This window comes from Mesocricetus auratus, unplaced genomic scaffold, assembly GCF_017639785.1.
Source record: "Mesocricetus auratus isolate SY011 unplaced genomic scaffold, BCM_Maur_2.0 Super-Scaffold_100691, whole genome shotgun sequence".
Lineage (NCBI taxonomy): Eukaryota > Metazoa > Chordata > Mammalia > Rodentia > Cricetidae > Mesocricetus > Mesocricetus auratus.
In genome coordinates, this window is record NW_024429267.1 from 22131787 (window position 1) to 22150729 (window position 18943).

Sequence of the window (18943 nt, forward strand, 5' to 3'; positions counted from 1 at the left end):
CTTAACCCAAACTAGAACTTCAGGCCCTTTTCTTTTTTAATGTTCAGTAACCTCCTTCAGCCTGTAGCCACCATACAGGACAGGGGTGGGGGTGAGGAGGAGTTGGGGGTGTCTCTGGGCAGTAACAACCTCAGGAGATGGGAATGGGGAGACGGATAAGAATTCAATCAGATGGGGACCTGGCTTTGATTTGGAAGATAAGAGACACTAAAATATGTCTGACTCTCTTAAGATGTAATGATGGTTATTAAAAAATCTCAGTCTATGACCACTCAAATCAGGAAGATGAATGAGGTAAATATGACTGGTAAGGCAGAAGAGAAAAGAAAAAAATCAAAATCACACGATAAGCAGAAAACACACACCATGTTGTTTGGAAAAGTTTAATACATCACTAAGTATACCCACTTTGAAAATTTTACTGATGTAGAGATAATACTGGGAATGCAGATATGAATGAATGAATTGTAAAAATGAAACATGTACAGGAAGATCACACCACCAACTCATAGTAGTGGTTACCTCTCCGGAGGTCCACAGGGCCGGGGGCACAAAGAGATTTTAAAAGGAACATTTCTCCACGTGGACTTACTTTTCAAGGAGGAGGACCTGAAGCAATGGGCAAAATATTCTAATTTGTGACATCAGGGCCGTATAAGTCAGCATGTTCTATCGTTTCCTGGATTCCTGTTTTTAAATGTTTCTAAAAAAATGCCACTCATATTGGGAAGAAAAATTAAAGCCAATTTGCTGTCTGTCTGTCTCTCTCTGTTTGCATGTGTGTATGTCTCTGTGTGTCTGTATCTGTGTGTGTGTGTGTCTGTGTATGATTACATTCCTGTGTGTGTCTCTGTGTGTGTGTGACTACATGTCTGTGTGACTGTATATGTGTATGTGTGTGTGACTACATGTCTGCATGTGACTCTCTCTCTCTCTCTCTCTCTCTCTCTCTCTCTCTCTCTCTCTCTCTCTCTCTCTCTCTCTCTCTCTCTCTCTCTGTGCTCCTACAAGCACCCACAGAGCTGGAGTCTGATGTCAGGACTCTTTCTGTATTGCTCTTACTTCATTTTTTTTTTTTTTTTTTTTTTTTTTTACGAGACAGGGTTTCTCTGTATTGTTTCGGAGGCTATCGGTCCAGCCCGGCCTTGAACTCACAGAGATCCGCCTGCGTCTGCCTCCCGAGTGCTGGGATTAAAGGCGTGCGCCACCACTGCCAGGCTTACTTCATTTTTTTAAGACCACTTTTCTCATGAACCTGGAGCTCTGCAAATGGCTAGATAAATCTCCATGCCACCCCCTGCTTCTCCTAGCTATGGGATTACAAATCTGTGATCCTCACACTGGAACAGCAAGCACTTCATGTGCCAAGCCATTTTCCCCACTCTGGTCTTTTCTGTTTTAAACAACCCTGGGCTGTCTGTGCCAGTGTGGTAAGCTGAGAGGAGACTCGAGTAGAGGTAGGCCACTCATCAATTCTCTCCTACAGACCACATGGGTGACTTCTCTCCAGTTTACTGGTCAGCACTTTAAACACATTTTATTATTCCCGTTTTCTACATAGATTAACTTGCATTTTTGTTTTAAATTCAAAGTTGAGGGGAAGTCAGGCTAACAGCGAGCTTCACTGCAGTGGAAAACCATTCTGGAGCCTTAAAACTGGAATAACAGATGAAGACAAAGGCTGGAATGTGCCTGTCTCTTAGCCTGTCCTCCTCAGCAAAAATTTACACATAGACGGACTGATTGACACCAGGTCATTTCCCCCACAAATGAGGGTTCCAGCCATAAAACTGGGACAAAACTTCTTAAATAACAAGGAAATTCTTTAAACTGAAACAATATTCTATGACATAAAATACACTGAAGTTTTGTTAAAGTCACAAGACTTTAATGCTAATGTGATTGTTTTTTTCATTCTATAACTCCAAGTTTGAGACACCCCCAAGCTGTACTGCTGTTTATTTTATTTTTCATCTGTGTGTGTGTGTTCGTGTGAGTGTGCATGTGTATTCATGCAAACCTGTGTTAGTGTGAGAATGTGGGCACATATGCCATGCGCACACATGGAAGTCAAAGGGACACCCTCGGGTTGGACCCTGCTTTCTCCCTGGTTTCAGACAGGGTCTGTTGTTTGTGCTGCCTGTGCCCGGCTTCTAGGGACTGTCCCAGACTCCATCTCCCTGTAGGAACAGTAGGTCTGCAGATACACAATGATGTGCCTGGCTTTTCGTGGGTCCTGGGGATGTGTCTTTTCCTAGTAGGGCAAGCAGTTTATAAATGAGCTCTTTCCAGCCCTGCACTGGACCACTTTGTAAAGTCACCACTAGACACTCTACACTGGGATTGAGGGATCATGTTCACAATATTAGTGATCAAACCCACGTCAAGTTCTGTCACCTCATCCCCTGCTTGTGCTCCAACAATCCACAGTGATGAAAGTCTAAATGTTCTGTTAAGATCAAAGTAACTGAGAAAGAATTCTGTTGATCTGTTCAGAGACCTGGATGAACTCAAATAAACACCCAGCTTCATTTAAAGGTAAAAACATTTTATAAATAATCAAACATAATTTTTTTTTTGGTTTTTCGAGACAGGGTTTCTCTGTATTGTTTTAGAGGCTGTCCTGGAACTCGCTCTGTAGACCAGGCTGGCCTCGAACTCACAGAGATCCGCCTGCCTCTGCCTCCCAAGTGCTGGGATTAAAGGCGTGCGCCACCAACGCCCGGCTCAAACAAAAATAAACAAAAAACCTTCTTCATGTATGCATAGTGCAATTTCATTAGTTTAATTATATATATGGAACCCAATATAAAAGAAGTAACAGAATATTCATCTGCGGTCTCTTTGTCTAAGATTCCCTTTCCTGATGTATTCTAGTTTTGCGCCTATGGGATGATGGAGAAAGCTCTGGCTAAAGCAGAAATCTGTATTCTAGTCTTCCTCACCTTTATGCTGTCTGAGTATGCAATTTTTCACGAGTACAACAAAGAGAGAGATGAGTATTTTGCCTGACTTAGCTGCTCACTTACTGCTTACACTGCTGAAAAGTTCTACACATCATAGGGGTACTAGGCACACGGCAAAGGTTGGGGAAATAGTGCAGAGGGATGATAGTAACATAAATAGCAATGGTAATAGTAAAACCCAAAAATGACCAAATGGCTCACTATCATCTAATGAGGCTGGTAAAACACTATTGTAGCCATTTCATAGGTGAAAATCTGAGGCCAGAGCGGATAAGTAGTAACTTGTTCAAAATGATTCTGTTTTGGGAATCTTGCTAGCAAGTGAAAAACCTGGGACCAAGACACAGGCAGACTGACTCAGATCTCATATTCTTAACACTGTTCCAAGCAGCTGCTTCGGCCCTCTTTATCTTCAAAATGGCTACCGATCTGGGACGCAGACGGAGAGCTGCCAGTTAGGGAAACAATTCAAACGTAGCTTAACCAAGGAACACGTGATATATCGTAGGCATTTCTATCTGCCCTCCACGCACAAGCTTCTTGAATAACAACAAACACCGCCCCGTTAAAGCGTGCACATCTGTTGAGGTGCACAGCTTTGTTTTTGAGGCAGACTCTCCTGTATCTGAAGCTGGCCTTGAACTCCTGTGTAGCTGAGGATGACATTGACCTTTTAACCCTTCTGCCTCCACTTCCAAAGCTCCGGGATTACAGACATGTGCTGCTATGTCTAGTTAATGCAGTGCTGGGTACTGAAGACAGGGCTTCATGCACACCCGGTGAGCAACCTACCGACTGAGCCGCATCCCCGGCACTGTTCTCTCTACAGTTTCCACGCACTCTGCACTGTTGCTGGTTTGATCCTCCCAATACTGTCAACTAAACAGGGGCAGCCCCATGGTTTTCATCTTAAAGCCAGCTAGAGGTTCAAACAATCTTTGAACTCTTACACCAGGGCTCTCAGAGATGTTAATAGTCGACTTTATTTCTCCTTTGCATGGATATCCACCAACTTCTAGAAAATAGTAAGCAATTAAGATCTTCCATTGATTAAAAAAAAGCAGCTAGCTATGATGAGATTTACACATGATTGCTAAGGGAGAATAATAAAATTAAATGTGTTTACTATTGGGAGGTAATAAAGCAAAAACAGACTGTAACATGTAGTTTGAAAGGTCTACATGTTGAGTGCACACAGAACTGGAGCACGAAGCAGGGGTTTTGTTGAGGGCTTTGTCGTTGTTTTGTGAGCTCTTGTTTCGGTGAAGCCCCAGCGGGTCTTGAGCTCGATAACCTTATTATGCATCTGCCTCCAGAGTGCTGGCAATACAGATGGGCACTGGTATGCTCACTCTAAAACATTTTGATCACCTCAAGTCTTTAGTACATTTATCTCACATTTAGTACATAAGTGAGAAATGAGGTCTAGTAGTCATGGCTCTACAGAATTTAAATAATTGTGCCTGAAAAGAAGAATTCAAGGAAGAAGAAGACGCGGGAGGATGAGAAGAAGAAGAGGTGGAGAAAGAAGCAGCAGAAGCAGAGGTGACAACATCAACATCACCAGCAGCAGCCCCAGCAGCAGCAGCAGCAGCAAAAGCAGCAAGAAGCTAGAGCCCGCAAGATGGCTCAGTGGGTAAAGGTGCTTAACCGGCTAGCCCCAGGATATGAATTTGATCCTGGAGCACATGTAAAGGTGGAGAGAACCAACTCTATAAATTGTTCTCTGAGGTCCACCCCCAGGTTGTGGCCTGTCCGCATCATAACATCAGTAATAAAATAAAATGTTTTTTCCCCTAAAGTACAGCTTATACCTCAAAAGGAAAGAAAAAATTATATTAAAAAACAAACACATTTTAGCAAAAAGTTTGTATTTCGTTGCGTGGGGGGGGGGAGTCAAATAATAACATAATTTGAAAGCAGTCTTACTTTGTCTATTTTTAAGTTTATGTTTGTTATTAATGCGATGGTAATCCAGAAAACCAGAATAAAAATCCATCCAGTTCTAGGTCTAATGGATTTTGATAAAGATTAACCTATTTCACTCTTATGTGGTGCATTCTAAAAGCAAAAATACCTTTCCATTTACTAAATCCAATGTCTAAGTAATGGTGGTTTAGTATTTACACTGTAATCTCTGACTCTAATGTAAAGTAATCAAGTGTATTTTCATGTTTCTAGCCAAAGAGAAATACCTGTATAGATGCATATATCTTGGACATACAAAATCAATAGTTTACTTGTGGGATATGAGAAAATAAAAAGACTTAGATTTCCATATTCAAAGAAATCAATGCTCTAGTGTGTGTGTGTGTGTGTGTGTGTGTGTATCTTGTGTATAACTCTACTTATGGAACATTAGTTACTGAAATATCTAGGTTTGGTGATAAAAAGCTTTTCCTCCCAAATTCAGGCCTGGACTCTGGAGAAAGCCTTTGGCTCAGGCAGAGATAATCACAACTTAGCTGGTAACTTTCTATGACTGGTGTCTATGACTGGTGCCTAGAAGTGATGGAAACTGCCTGGATTTTAATAAATATAATATTTCAAACAAATAAGCAGTAACTTATTTATGTAACTTAATTATTATTTCATTTTTAGGCACCTTAGTTTAATTTTCCATTTAAATTGACATTATTAGAAATAAATGGATGTGAGAAATTTGATGGTATAATGGTCAAAAGGAAAAGGAAAATTCTGGGTTAAAATGTTGGTTCTCTCACCGTCTAGCTTTGTGACCCAGAGGACACACCCTCATCTCACTGAATCCTGATGTTCCCTTCCCATGGTTGAGCCAGCTCCCTAGGAATGAAGTCACAGCTCACACAGACTTCGGGGAAATGTCAGCCTCTGGGGTTTTGGTGTGTAAAATGGAGATGAAAGGACCTGGATAATGTGGAAATATTAAGCTACACAAAATAGGGATGTCCTATGATATTTTATTGAGGGAGAAATCGCTTACGTGAGAAGCCAAAAAAGCCGAGAACCAAAGGTTGGCACACTGCTCTCCGGGCCATAACGGGAACTCCAAGAGCGAGCGTCTCCTGCCCCTAGCTCTTTCATCCAGTGTAGGTTCTACATACCTGTGACCACACCCAAACAGGCGTGGTCAGCGCTACAGGTAAGTAGATCTCTGCCTACACCTGATTGGATGGTTGAGGGGATTAATTTTACAAAAAAGGATCTCCCTCATAAAAAGTCCCCAGAATGTCACAGTTACAATAAACATGAGTGTTGTTCAGGAGATTGCAGTACAGCACCTCTTCTATGTATTTACTTTTAATAACACAGCTTCACAGCTGAAGAGTTCAAAGAACATAAAACATATAGCTCGACTCTGGAACGAGCAGGCATATAACATTCAGTAACGTTAGTTACTTAAATCTGAACAATATGATATGTGCCCATGTTAATTACTGATACCAGTCCCTCTTAAAACATTAAATGTTGTAACCAGTTTTGAAGATAGAAGCCATTTTCTGTTTTCCTCACTTCTGAATGTAGGCGTCACTTGCCATAAGTGTGGCTAAGCATGCATTTCCCTTGTGGACACCTACAGGGCTGCTCCTGACCATGTCCATCACAGGACTCAAAAAGCATCTTCACTAGCAACTACAGAGAGATCTGACTCAATTCTGCCAAGACAGCGACATGTGCAATAAATAAGTAGCTGGTGAAGAAAGGAATTCAACATTTTGATTTGGTTTATCTTTGATACCGGCTTTTAAATTACTCAGGAGACCAACATCGTATTTCAACACACTAGGTACTGCGAAAGCAGGCACTTTAAATGGCATTTATTTCCGTCACCACTGCCAAATTGCACCCTACAGGAAAGTGGAATATATTTAATTTTGGTGTCAACAAACACAGCGTTTTAGGGGAGAAATATGGAGGGGAAGGGGTTATTGTTTAATATTATATAGTGATATTTTGAAAAATTCTTCTGTAAAAAAAGACGATCACTGAAGAACGTCCAAGATTAAAGCTGTTGTTCTGAGAACAATACATTTATGATGTGATTATTGCACATCCACCGCTAACTGCAGTTAATTAGCTGTCCATGGTGAGGACTGCTTGTTCCTATCGACTGCAGCTGCCATTCGCTTCCCCAGCCAGCCAATGGAAGCCTGGGGTCGATGACAAGCCCGTTATTTCATTACGGTTCTCTTAATAATTAAACATTTCATCATTTTAATGAGACCCATGTTTGAGTCTTCTGCCTATGCCAGAACTGTGCTAAGTACTCTCACCACCTCAGTGACAACTGTCCCCGCCCCATGCCAGTACTGTGCTAAGTACTCTCACCACCTCAGTGACGACTGCCCCCCCATGCCAGTACCATGTTAAATGCTCTCCATCTGAATTAATTTCCAGTGAGGTAAAACATGACTATCTGGGATTTACATATGAGGAAACTGAGTCCTAGAAAATGACAAAAATAAAGATGCAAAGGAGGGCCTAGGAAAACTGCACCAAATCATGTGGCCAGTAAATAATGAATACAAGCATCACATTAGACATCTTCTCCCCAAAGTCTGAAATGATTAAATTCAACTATTTTCCTTTTTTACAAACAATTAATTGATCTACTTGTCCAAGAAACATGTACAGTATCCGATGTGGGATGTCCTTCTGTATACTGCGAATATGTCTTGCTCTTATTGGTTGATGGATAAAGCTGTTATGGCCAGTGGCCAGGAAAAATATAGCTAGGTGGGTAATCCAAACAGTTATGGAGAAAAAGAAGGTGGAGTCAGGGATATGCCATGTAGCCACTAAAGGGGTAAGGTGCCAAAACACTACCAGTAAGCCATGGCCACATGGTCAATACAGATTAGTAAATATGGGTTAACTTAATTGTGAGAGCTAGTCAGTAATATGCTTGAGCCATTGGCCAAACGATTATAAACAATATTAAGCCTGAGAGTGGTTATTTGGGAACTGACAGGCAGGACGAGAAACCTCCAACTATATTCAGGAGCTCTGGGGTAATAAGAGATTTCATGGCTCAGTAAAATTAGAAGGATTTCAAAACAAAGTTAACTTAAAAACATAATTAGATAACTGTGTTGTTTAGATAGGAGGTGCTAGACGACAACCTTTAAAAAGTAAGAGGGCAGGGATACAGACAGGTCAAGGTAAAGGCACCAGCTGTCAAGCCTTACAACCTGAGGTGGTGGCAAATATCTAAGACTCACATATCTGATAAAAGACCTTATATGAATACATAAAAATTCTTAGCCAGGCAGTAGTGGTACACGCCTTTAATCTCAGCACTCAGGAGGCAGAAGCAGGCAGATCTCTGTGAGTTTGAGGTTACCAGGTCTATGGAAAGAGTTCTAGGACAGCCACGGATACACAGAGAAACCCTGTCTAGAAAAACCAAAACCAAACTCAAAACAAAAATTGAACTTGACTGTATAAAAATTCTTACAAGTCAGTAAGATGACAAACAACCTGAGCTTGTGTGTGTGAGTGTGAGTGTGTGTGTGTGTGTGTGTGCCCAACACAAGCTAGGGCCATATGGGAAGAGAAACCCTCTATACAAGTCTGTGGGTCACCATACTGATTAATGACTGATGTAGACAGTGCAACCCATGGGCAGGTAGTCTTGGGAAGTATAAAAAGCAAGCTGTGGGACACAAAGCAATACTTCCTCCATGGTCTCTGTTTCAGCCCCTGCCTTGAGTCCCTGTTTTAGCTTCTCCTGATGACATCCTTGTAAGTCAAATAACCAAATAATCCAAAGTTGCTTTCGGTTATGGTGTTTTATCATAGTAATAAAAAGCAAATGAAGACACAACCCAATTTAAAAATGGGCAAAAATAACTGAACAGGCATTGTTGTTTAGAGCAGAATGTTAACATATACAAGGCTCTGGTTTTGATCTGCAACACTGCAGGAAAACACACACACCACACCACACCACAACACACACACACACACACATGAAAAGATGTTCATTATCTCTGACTATAGGAATGTATATTAAAACTCATTAAGATGTTCCCAAATGCTGGGCGTTGGTGGCTCACGCCTTTAATCCAAGCACTCGGGAGGCAGAGGCAGGTGAATCTCTGTGAGTTCGAGGCCAGCCTGGTCTGCCGAGCAAGTTCCAGGACAGCCTCCAAAACAATACAGAGAAACCCTGTCTCAAAAACAACAACAACAACAACAAAAATGTAAACACCAGCACAGCACAAAGCATGTGCATGAAGGAACCCTCCATTTCTACTTTCTGAAATATTACCACGATAAAATTACAATTAAAAAGTATGTATCCATGCAATGACTTATACACAAATTTATGCAGAACCATTTATAGTGGATAAAAGTTGAGACAATCCTAATGTTTTTCAACTTTTGAAGAGACAAGCAAAAAGGCAATATATCCATACAGTGGAGAATGAATAGACTATGAAACAATGAAGTGGTGACATGTACTACCACATACAGGAACCTCAAAATTACAAAACAAATCAGAAACGAAACACTAGACACTGAAAGTCTCTTTTATATGAAATTTCCAGAAAAGGAACTATAGAGCAACAACAAAAAACCTAGCAGCCTAGTGGTAGTGGGAGTTAGCATGCTTTTTGTAGGTTATCCTTTTGAGCTTCGAAACTGCATAATGGGAATGATTGCACAGCTCTGTAATTTACTGAAAAATCACCGAGTTGTGCACTCTACATGAATGGTAGGGAAACCATTTTCAACAAACCTTTGTATAAAGAATCTATAATGCTTCAGCGGTAAGCAATCGCACTTTTAAAAGTCAGATGATTTAAACAAAATTGCATCTTGTCAATTGCAAACATACACATCTCTGATTTCTAGTAAATGTAAATATTTTAAAGACTTATTTATTTTTAAGCTGTGTGTGGTATGTGTGTGTATGCGTCTGTGCGTACATGTGTGCATGCACCCCCAAATACTGAGTGCAGACAGCCATACAGGCCAGAAGAGGACATCAGATCCCCTGGAGGTGATGGTGAGCTACCAGACATTGGTGCTAGGAACCGAACTCAGCTTCTCTGCAAGAGCAGTTATCTTACCTGCTGACCAGCCCCCAGAGTGAATACTTTATTTAAGCTTGTTTTTCCTATAACAACACCTACTATCTCTATGAAGACACATGAGATACTCTCTTTTTAAGCAGCAAATCTCTCTCAGTGCTACTTGGTACAATATTTTTCCTGTTTTTTTTTTAATAAATTTTAAATTTTTAGTAACTCTCCTACATGGAAATATTTATCTTTATGTAGCCAAATTTCCACATGTTTCCAGCTGTAGTCTCCATCTTTGGTGTTATAACAAGAAACAGTCTTTTGAAAGACACACTTTGAAACCTTGTGTACTGTTAATTATGCCTCTCTCATTCCAAGTCCAATGCTACTGCCCCTCCCCCCAAAAAACCAAAAACACAAAACAAAAAGCCCAAAACAAAAAAACCTCAATTGAAAATCTCAAAGTAGCGTTCTGTTACCCCAGACCCAATCCTCAGGGTCATCCCTAGTACTGCAATAGAACATCAGCTGCAGCGGCCCTTCCCCCCACAACACACACCTCCCATGGATTCCACATAGAATCCCTTCCTGACCTCCCCACCACTCCCAGCTGTGTCCCAGTCCCCAGCTTGGGTGGACATCCCCTGCTCAACCACAGGTCATGACTTCCAGAAGACCAGGTGGATGGACAGGCAGACCTTCTCAACTCTCTCTGTTTCCTCAAACCCAATCTTTCGGATCATCCCTAGCACGGCAACAAAATACCAGATGCAGTCTCCCTCCCCCCTGACCACACCTCCTGTGAATCCATAGACCAGCCCCTCCTGACTTCCCTTCCCCTACTTATCCTTGTACCCCATCCTCCAACACCTCAGACCTCAGAGAATGACATGACACACCAGCCTAGCAGGCCAGTAAAACTAGCAACACATAGCCATCATACTCTCCAAAAATTCAGAGAGGAAACAGAAACCAAAGGAAAAGAAACCACACTCATCCAACAAAGACAAAGCCAGAAATGAGCACCTAGACTTATAATCACCCCAAACATAGATGCCTAGATGCCAGTGTAAGAATACAATGAATAATAGCCAATCCAATGTCTCCACTAGAGCCCAACTATGCTGCCATAGTAGGCCAATATTCCAATAGAGCTGAAGCACAAGAAAAAGATCTTAAGGGCCAGGTAGGCGTTGGTGGTACACATTTTTAATCCCAGCACTTGGAAGGCAGAGGCAGGCGAATCTCTGTGAGTTCAAGGCCAGCCTGGTCTACAAGAGCTGGTTCTAGGACAGCCTCCAAAGCCATAGAGAAACCCTGTCACAGAAAAAAAAAGAAAGAAAGAAAAGAAAAAGATCTTAAAACCAACTATGCGAAGAGGACAAAGGCCCTTAAAGAGGAAATGAATAAATCCCTTAAAATATATAGGAAAACAAGGCAGATGGTGTTGGCGCACACCTTTGATTCTAGAACTCGGGAGACAGAGGCAGGAGGATCTCTGTGAATTCAAGGCCAGCCTGTCTACAAAGCTCCACAGAGAAACCCTGTCTCAAAACAAACAAACAAAAAAGAAAGGAAGGAAGGAAGAAAGGAAGGAAGGAAGAAAGGAAAGAAAAAAACAGGAAAACAAACAATTTGAGAAAATGAATAAATCCCTTAAAGAAAGACAAAATAGCTGAAGGAAGTGAATAAATCTCTTAAGAAACAAAGCGGGGGACCAAACAGTTGAAAGAAATGAATAAAACTGCTGAAGACCTGAAAATGGAAATAGAAGCAATAAAGAAAAAACAAACTGAGGGAATTCTGCAAATGGAAAATCTAGATGCATGAACGGGAACTACAGAGGCAAGTGAATAAAGAGATGGAAGAGAGAACCTCAGGCACTGAAGACACAGTAGAAGAAATGGATACATCAATCAAAGACAATGTTAAATCTAAAAAGATTCCTGACACAAAACATCCAGGAAATCTGGGACACTATGAAAAGACCAAACCTGAGAATAACAAAAATAGAGGAAGGAGAAGATTCCCAGCTCAATGGCCTAGAAAATACTGTCAATAAAATCATAGAAGAAAATATTCCTAACTTGAAGAAAGAGATGCCTATAAAGGTATAAGAAGCATATAGAACACCAGATAGATTGGACCAGAAAAGAAAGTCCCCAGTCACATAATAACCAAAACACTAAACATACAGAAGAAAGAACATTAAAAGCTGTAAGGAAAAAGAGCAAATAACATATAAAGGCAGACTTATCGCAATTACAACCATCTTCTCAATGCAGACTCTGAAGAAGTCAGAGAAGCCTGCACAGATGTGCGCAGACTCTTAAGAGACCACAGATGCCAGCCCAGACTGCTATATCCAGCAAAACTTTCAATCACCACAGATGGAGAAAACAAGATAGTCCATGACAAAGTCAAATTTAAACAATATCTATCTACAAATACAGCCCTATAGAAAGAAGGTTCCAGAAGAAAAACTCTAACCCAATAAGGTTAACTACACTTATGAGAACACAGGAAATAATCTTACACTAGCTAAACCAAAAGAGAAGCACATACACATACAAACACACACACACCACCACCACTACCACCATAAAAAAATAGCAGAAATTAACAATCATTGGTTATTGATATCTCTTAGTATCAATGGTCTCAATTCTCCAATAAAAAGACACAGACTAACAGAATGGATGCAAAAACAGGATCCATCCTTCTGCTGCACATATGAAACACACCTCAACATCAAGGATATACATTATCTCAGGATAAAGGGTTGGAAAAAATATTCCAAGCAAATGAACCTAAGAAGCAAGCTGGTGTAGACATTTTAATATCTAACAAAATAAACTTCAAACCAAAACTAATAAAAAATAAGGAAGGACACTTCATTCTTATCAAAGGAAAAATCCACCAAGATGACATTTCATTATTAACATCTATGGCCCAATTACAAGGGCATCCATTTTCATAAAAGAAACATTACTACAGCTAAAATAACATATTGACCCTCACACACTGAGAGTGAGAGACTTCAATATCCACTCTCACCAATGGATAGGCCATCTAGACAAAAACTAAACAGGGAAATACTGAAGCCTACAGATGTTATAAACCAAATGGACCTAACAGTTATTTATAGAACACTTCACCCAAACACAAAAGAATATACCTTCTTAAAATATTCTTCAAAACTGACCACATGCTTGGACACAAAGCAAGTCTCAAGGGATACGAGAAAAACTGAAATAACCCTCTGCATCCTATTAGACCACTGATTGTTAAAGCTGGATATTTCTGGACAGTGGTGGTGCACGTGTTTGACCCCAGCACTCAAAAGGCAGTGGCAGGCGGATCTCTGTAACTTCAAGGCTAGTTTGGTCTACAGAGCCAGTTCCAGGTCAGGCTCCAAAGCTACACAGAGAAACCCTACCTTGAAAAACAAACAAACAAAAACAACAAAAAGTTGGATATCATCAACAACAGAAAGCTTACAAACTCATGGAAACAGAACAACTCTCTACTGAATGAAAAATAGGACAAAAATAAAGAAATCAAAGACTTTCTAGAATTCAATGAAAATGAATACACAGCATGCGGAATCTTAGGGGACACAATGAAAGTCGTTCATTGTTCATAATTCATAGCACTAAATATTTACATTGAAAAAATTGGAGAGATCTCATACTAGCAACATAATAGCACACCTAAAAGTTCTAGAATAAAAAGAAGCAAGCTTACCTAAGAGGAGCAGATGTCAAAAAATAAGGAAACCGAAGGTTGAACCCAACAAAATACTAAGAATCAATGAAACAAAGAATGGTTCTTTGAGAAAATCAACAAGATAAACAAACCCAAAAAACAGAGAAAGGATGTCCAAATTAAAATAAAAAACAAAAAGGGGGACATAACAATAGACACAAAGGAAATCCAGAGAATCATAAGGACATATTTTAAAAACCTGTACTCCACAAAATTGGAAACTTTAAAAGAAATGGATACTTTTCTCAATAGGTACTACTTACCAAAGTTAAATCAAGATCAGATAAACAATTTAAATAGACCTATAACCCCTAGTGAAGCAGAAGCAATCATTAAAATCTCTCACTTGCCCCCCCCCAAAAAAAGCCCAGGACGAGATGTTTTAGCAGAGTCCAACCAGACATTTAAAGAAGAGTTAACACCAATACTCCTCAAATTATTTCACAAAATAGGAACAGAAAAAACATTATCCAATTCTTTTTATGATGCCACAGTTACCCTGATGTCTAAACCACATACTCAACAAAGAAAATTACAGACCAGTTTCCCTTATCAACATAGAAGCAAAAATACTCAATAAAATACTTGCAAACCGAATCCAAGAGCACATTAAAAAGACCATTCACCATGATCAAGAAGGCTTTATCTTAGAGATGCAGGGATTTGCACACACATACAAAAATCAGTCAGTGCCATCCACCATATAAGCAAACTTAAAGACACAAACCACATGATCTTCTCATTAGATGCAGAAAAGGCTCTTGACAAAATCAAGCACCCATTCATGATAAAAGTCCTGAAGAGATTCATATAGAAGAGACAAACATATACATAAGCATAATAAAGATAAAGGTTAGCCTATAGCTAACATCAAAACAAATGGGGGGAAACTCAAAGCAATCCCACCACAAGATAGTTGTTCATTTTCTCTGTATCTATTCAATATAGACTTGAAGTTCTAGCTAGGGCAATAAGATGACTGAAGGAGATCCAGGGGATACAAATTGAAAAGGAAGAAGTCAAAGTATCATAACTTGCAGACGATGTGACAATAAACATAGGCAACTCCAAAAAATGCCATTAGGGAACGGACAGCTGATAAATAAAGTAAGGAATAGGCAAACTTTTCTTTCTTGAGTCTCTAAATGGAAAGAGATCACTATGCACACCATATCTACTCTATAGACATTGCTTTACTAGACAATTTCTGGCACAATATTCCAGACATAGTAATTCCAGGGATAAGGAACTGAAAACGAAAAGGATGTGAAAATGTGTTTGTTGATGAGGCCAGGACTGAATCCAGGCTTTGCTGGTAACATGTCTCCATAGAACACAAGATCACAACATGACTGCTGCTGGCATTTGTGGCTGTTAGAACAGAACAGTCTAGAACTCAGTCAGGCATTGTCCCACCACCACACGAGTTTATGAGGTTTTGCTCACTCACCACCCATTATACGATACAGAAAAGCCAACTTTATTTAAATCTTAGAAAGACACTACAATGTTAAGTGTTGCATTACTTAAAACAAAATAAACAGCAGTCATTTAAAAATTGGTCTAATGCCAGTAATAAACATATACGTGTTGTGTAAAACTTACAAAGACGTGTCTTAAGAATAGTTTGCAACAGTTTAGATGATATTGTGGCCTTGAAGTAATGTAACTGAGGCCTTATCGTGTTAGGGAATAATAAGGCATTCAAACGCCTGCTAACAGAAAATGATGCTGAATTTTACCTTGAGTTCTACCCACACTTTCAAGACCAACCAGTCCAAATTCAGCCTGTGTTCTTATCTATCCTGCAGTCTTCGAATCTGATCAGCACATTCTGTAACCTATATACACACAAATGTCAGTCAACTCTATTTTTTTTGTCTGCTAATCTTATCATTTCATTGAGTTAAATATAAGCTCCCAGAGAACAAACTGTCCCTACAATATCTAAACAGTGCTAGGTCTTCGGATGCTTTCACTGACTTTATTAGTACTAACTACTTCTTGATCTGCAGAACTTGGAAGTCCATCAAATAACATTTCTATGAAACAGTAAAACATGGAGCAGAGATGGCAGATGATGTGGGACTGTTAAAGCTGATTACCAGGTTGGGGAGATGGTTCAGTGGGGAAAGTGCTTGCCCCTCAAGCATGAGGACCCGAGTTTGATCCCCAGCACCCACACAAAGCCGGATGCCTGTAGGTCCATACATAATCCTAGTGCTAGAGAAGCAGTGAGAGTCAGTCCAGCCAAATCAACATGTTCTAGGCTCAGTGAGAGATCCTGTCTCACAAAATAAGGTAGAGAACAAGAGAGGTAGTCAGTCAACTTTGAGCTCTGACTTCCACCCATGCCCCATGTGTCCATGCCTCGTGTGTGTGTGTGTGTGTGTGTGTGTGTGTGTACTCGCATGCATGTACATTCGTGCAGACACACAATTTAATTCACAAAGCAGAGAGGGTAGTTCTTTAGTCAAGGAAATACAGTGGTATAGTATGCATATCCTTCGGTAATTACCTGACTTTATAGACCTCTAAGGCACATGCATGGATTGTCTCCAGTTTCTTTCTTGCCTCCCTGTGTGGGCTTCATCTGGGGACAGTGGTTTCTAATGTCACTTCCAAGGAACTCTAAGACTCCACCAGGTAGCTCTAAGGCTTGGCCTCCAGATAGCATTAAAGACTTCTGTTAATCAAGGACCCTGTTTGCCCCTAGTTGAAGGACTATTAACTAACTCCATAGAGGGTTTCTGCCTTTCAAAGAAGTAAAACACAAAGATAGTTTCTCCTCCATTCTTTTCTTCCCTTCTCCGTTAGAGATGAACAGTGGCAGGAATATGAGTGATGGTTTCACCAGCAGTGGCCCTTGACCGAGGAAACATTCCACCAAACCAGGAGCCATTATTCATAAAGGGTGCATGTGACCTGCTGCTTCCCTACACATACCAGTAATCCCCAGGAAAGAGTTAGCCTCGACTACCTCTGCAACTCATTTCTCAATAATTAGTTCCTCTGCTTCTGCTAGAATTCCCAGCTCGTCACTGACCTCAGATAAAAGGCTGCAAACAGTGACATCATTCTAGTACAACAGTACTGGGAAAACAATGCTGCCAGCAAACGAAGCTTCAACAGTGACTTTCAAGAGCTCCTACTCTAAACATTCCACAAGCTTCCGCAGCTACAAGGCTCTGGGTTTCCTAAATTCTCCTCATCCCTAGCCATGTCTAAATGAGGACAAAGAGTTAACAATGGCGGCAAGTGAGGCCTTTAGATCAATGGCAGCTCCACTATAAACCAATGGTTAATGAAACGTTGGTCAATCCGCCGTAAGAGCCTGCTCAATGGGTCTAAAATAGTTCTGTGGTTATGAGGGTTAAATGAGATAATGGACATCGGACTCCACCCAGCATGAGACACAGAGTAGGTTCTCATTAAACTCTAAGAGAAACCTTCTAATTAGTACGCTTGATTGTCTTTTAAAGAATGGAGGTGCCTGGGCTGGGGAGATGGCTCAAGGAGTAAAGACGCTTGCTGGCGATTCCCACAACCCACATGGCAGGAGAGAACCTACTACAGTTATGTGGGTGCCGGTGCCTCCCCTACACATACAAAATAAATAAATGTAATAAAAATAAAATTTAAAGGAGTGAAAGTGTTTACAATCAAATTCCAGTGATGACAGATAAGAAAGCAAAAGCTTTTAAGAATTTAAAGCTTCGATAGCTGTAAATAACACAACCTCACACACACAAATCAGTGCACAGTCTTGGGAAAACGCGGGGGCATTATCTGAATCAAGTTCCAACTTTAATGGCCACGCTGCTTGACTTGGATCCTTTGGGCAGGTGGTTAAAAGGACCCCCCCCTCCGCCCACCCAGGAATCAGTCCTCACACATCGGTTCTTTCAGGTAAAACAACAACAACAAAAATCTGCCCTTCCTTTACCAGTCCAATGACAAGTCGAAGCCCCACCCTGAGAAACTGTGTGACCCCACGTGTGGCTCGTGATGTCCCTGCGCGTAAGGGGACACAACCCACAAGGGGGTTAAGAGAGACCAAAATGACCCTGGCTCCCTTCCTCCCAAGCGTCGGGTGGTGGATGGATCAGCGGCCAGGGTTCGGTGGCCCCTGACCTTGGCCAGGGTCGGTGTGTTTGGCACCAGTCCCCTTCTTCGCCGCCTACCCGGCGCTGCGCACTGCCCCGCCCGCCCTCGCGGCCGGTGATTGACACTGGAGTGGGTACATACGGGTCCACGGCGCAGCAGGGCTGGCGTAGGGAAACATGGCTTTCCCTCTCCCGGCCTTCCGCCCGCCCGCATCACGCCCGCCCTGGGCACGGCCCGGGGGACACCCCCCGTCCCCGCCTGGCTCCTCTGCCTGCTTCCACGGTTTTTGATTTCCCCGGCCTGGGAGACTCCTCACGTCGCTTTCCCTCCACCCTGAGAACAACCTGGAGTTTGCCAAGAGGAAACTCCTGCGCGGGGGATGGACACCCGCCTGGTTGCTGCTGGCAAGAGGTGGAAACCATTCCAGCCAGGAGTTGATGGAGAGGGAGGACACGTCCCTGGACGGAAAGTAACACTCGGAGCTCGGAGCGGGGCCAGTGAAGTCTGCAACAGGCACCTGCAGAAGGAGCGGGCAGCCGTGGTGCCCAGTGCCAGAGTTACTATGCGCATCGCTGCGTTCATCGCAGCGCCGGGGGCTTGCTCCGAGCACACTCGAGGGCCTGCGAGCAATTTTTTTTCAGCAGGTCTTACCTTTCTCTTCGGCATAATGACTATGTTGGTGCAGCAAAAAGTAAAGCAACGGGCTGGACCGCCTGGCACGCCACTGGATGCTGCCTAGCCGCTGCAGCTGCTCCCGCAATGGGCTCGGCTAGCCCGGCCTCTCCGACCTGCACCTTCGCTTCCTCCCCCGGCGCTCCACTCGCTCGCATCCCGGTCCCCCAATGGCGAGCCCCGCCAGCCGGCCGCGAGGCCCCATTGGCTGAGGGAACGTTCTAAATTCCACGAGGACACGCCCACCCCTGCTCACCCGGTACGCGCAGTTGTAGTTTCTACTTCACTGGAAAAAAAAAAAAAATCTGCCTGGCGACTGAGCATGCCCAGTTCAACTAGTAGCCTTCAGGCCACTATCCTGGAGTTTCATTGTTTCATGCGCCTTCTGTGGAATAGGGCAGTGTGCACCTTCATAGAAAA

At 41.9% G+C, this 18943-nt stretch overlaps 1 protein-coding gene across 4 annotated transcripts in view; it reads right to left on the reverse strand.

Moving 5' to 3' along the window:
• The window catches only part of Hmgn3 (high mobility group nucleosomal binding domain 3), a 38277-nt gene extending 19576 nt beyond the window's left edge, over window positions 1–18701 (reverse strand). For 2 of the 4 annotated variants that reach the window (XM_013116112.3, XM_013116111.3), the window contains exon 1: window positions 18503–18701. In XM_013116112.3, the coding sequence (XP_012971566.1) occupies window positions 18503–18517 (15 nt within the window). In that variant the 5' untranslated portion in view covers window positions 18518–18701. The remainder of the gene's footprint in view (window positions 1–18502) is intronic. The other 2 variants (XM_013116113.3, XM_005073692.4) reach the window with 2 other exon arrangements.
• Window positions 18702–18943: the final 242 nt, after the last annotated feature.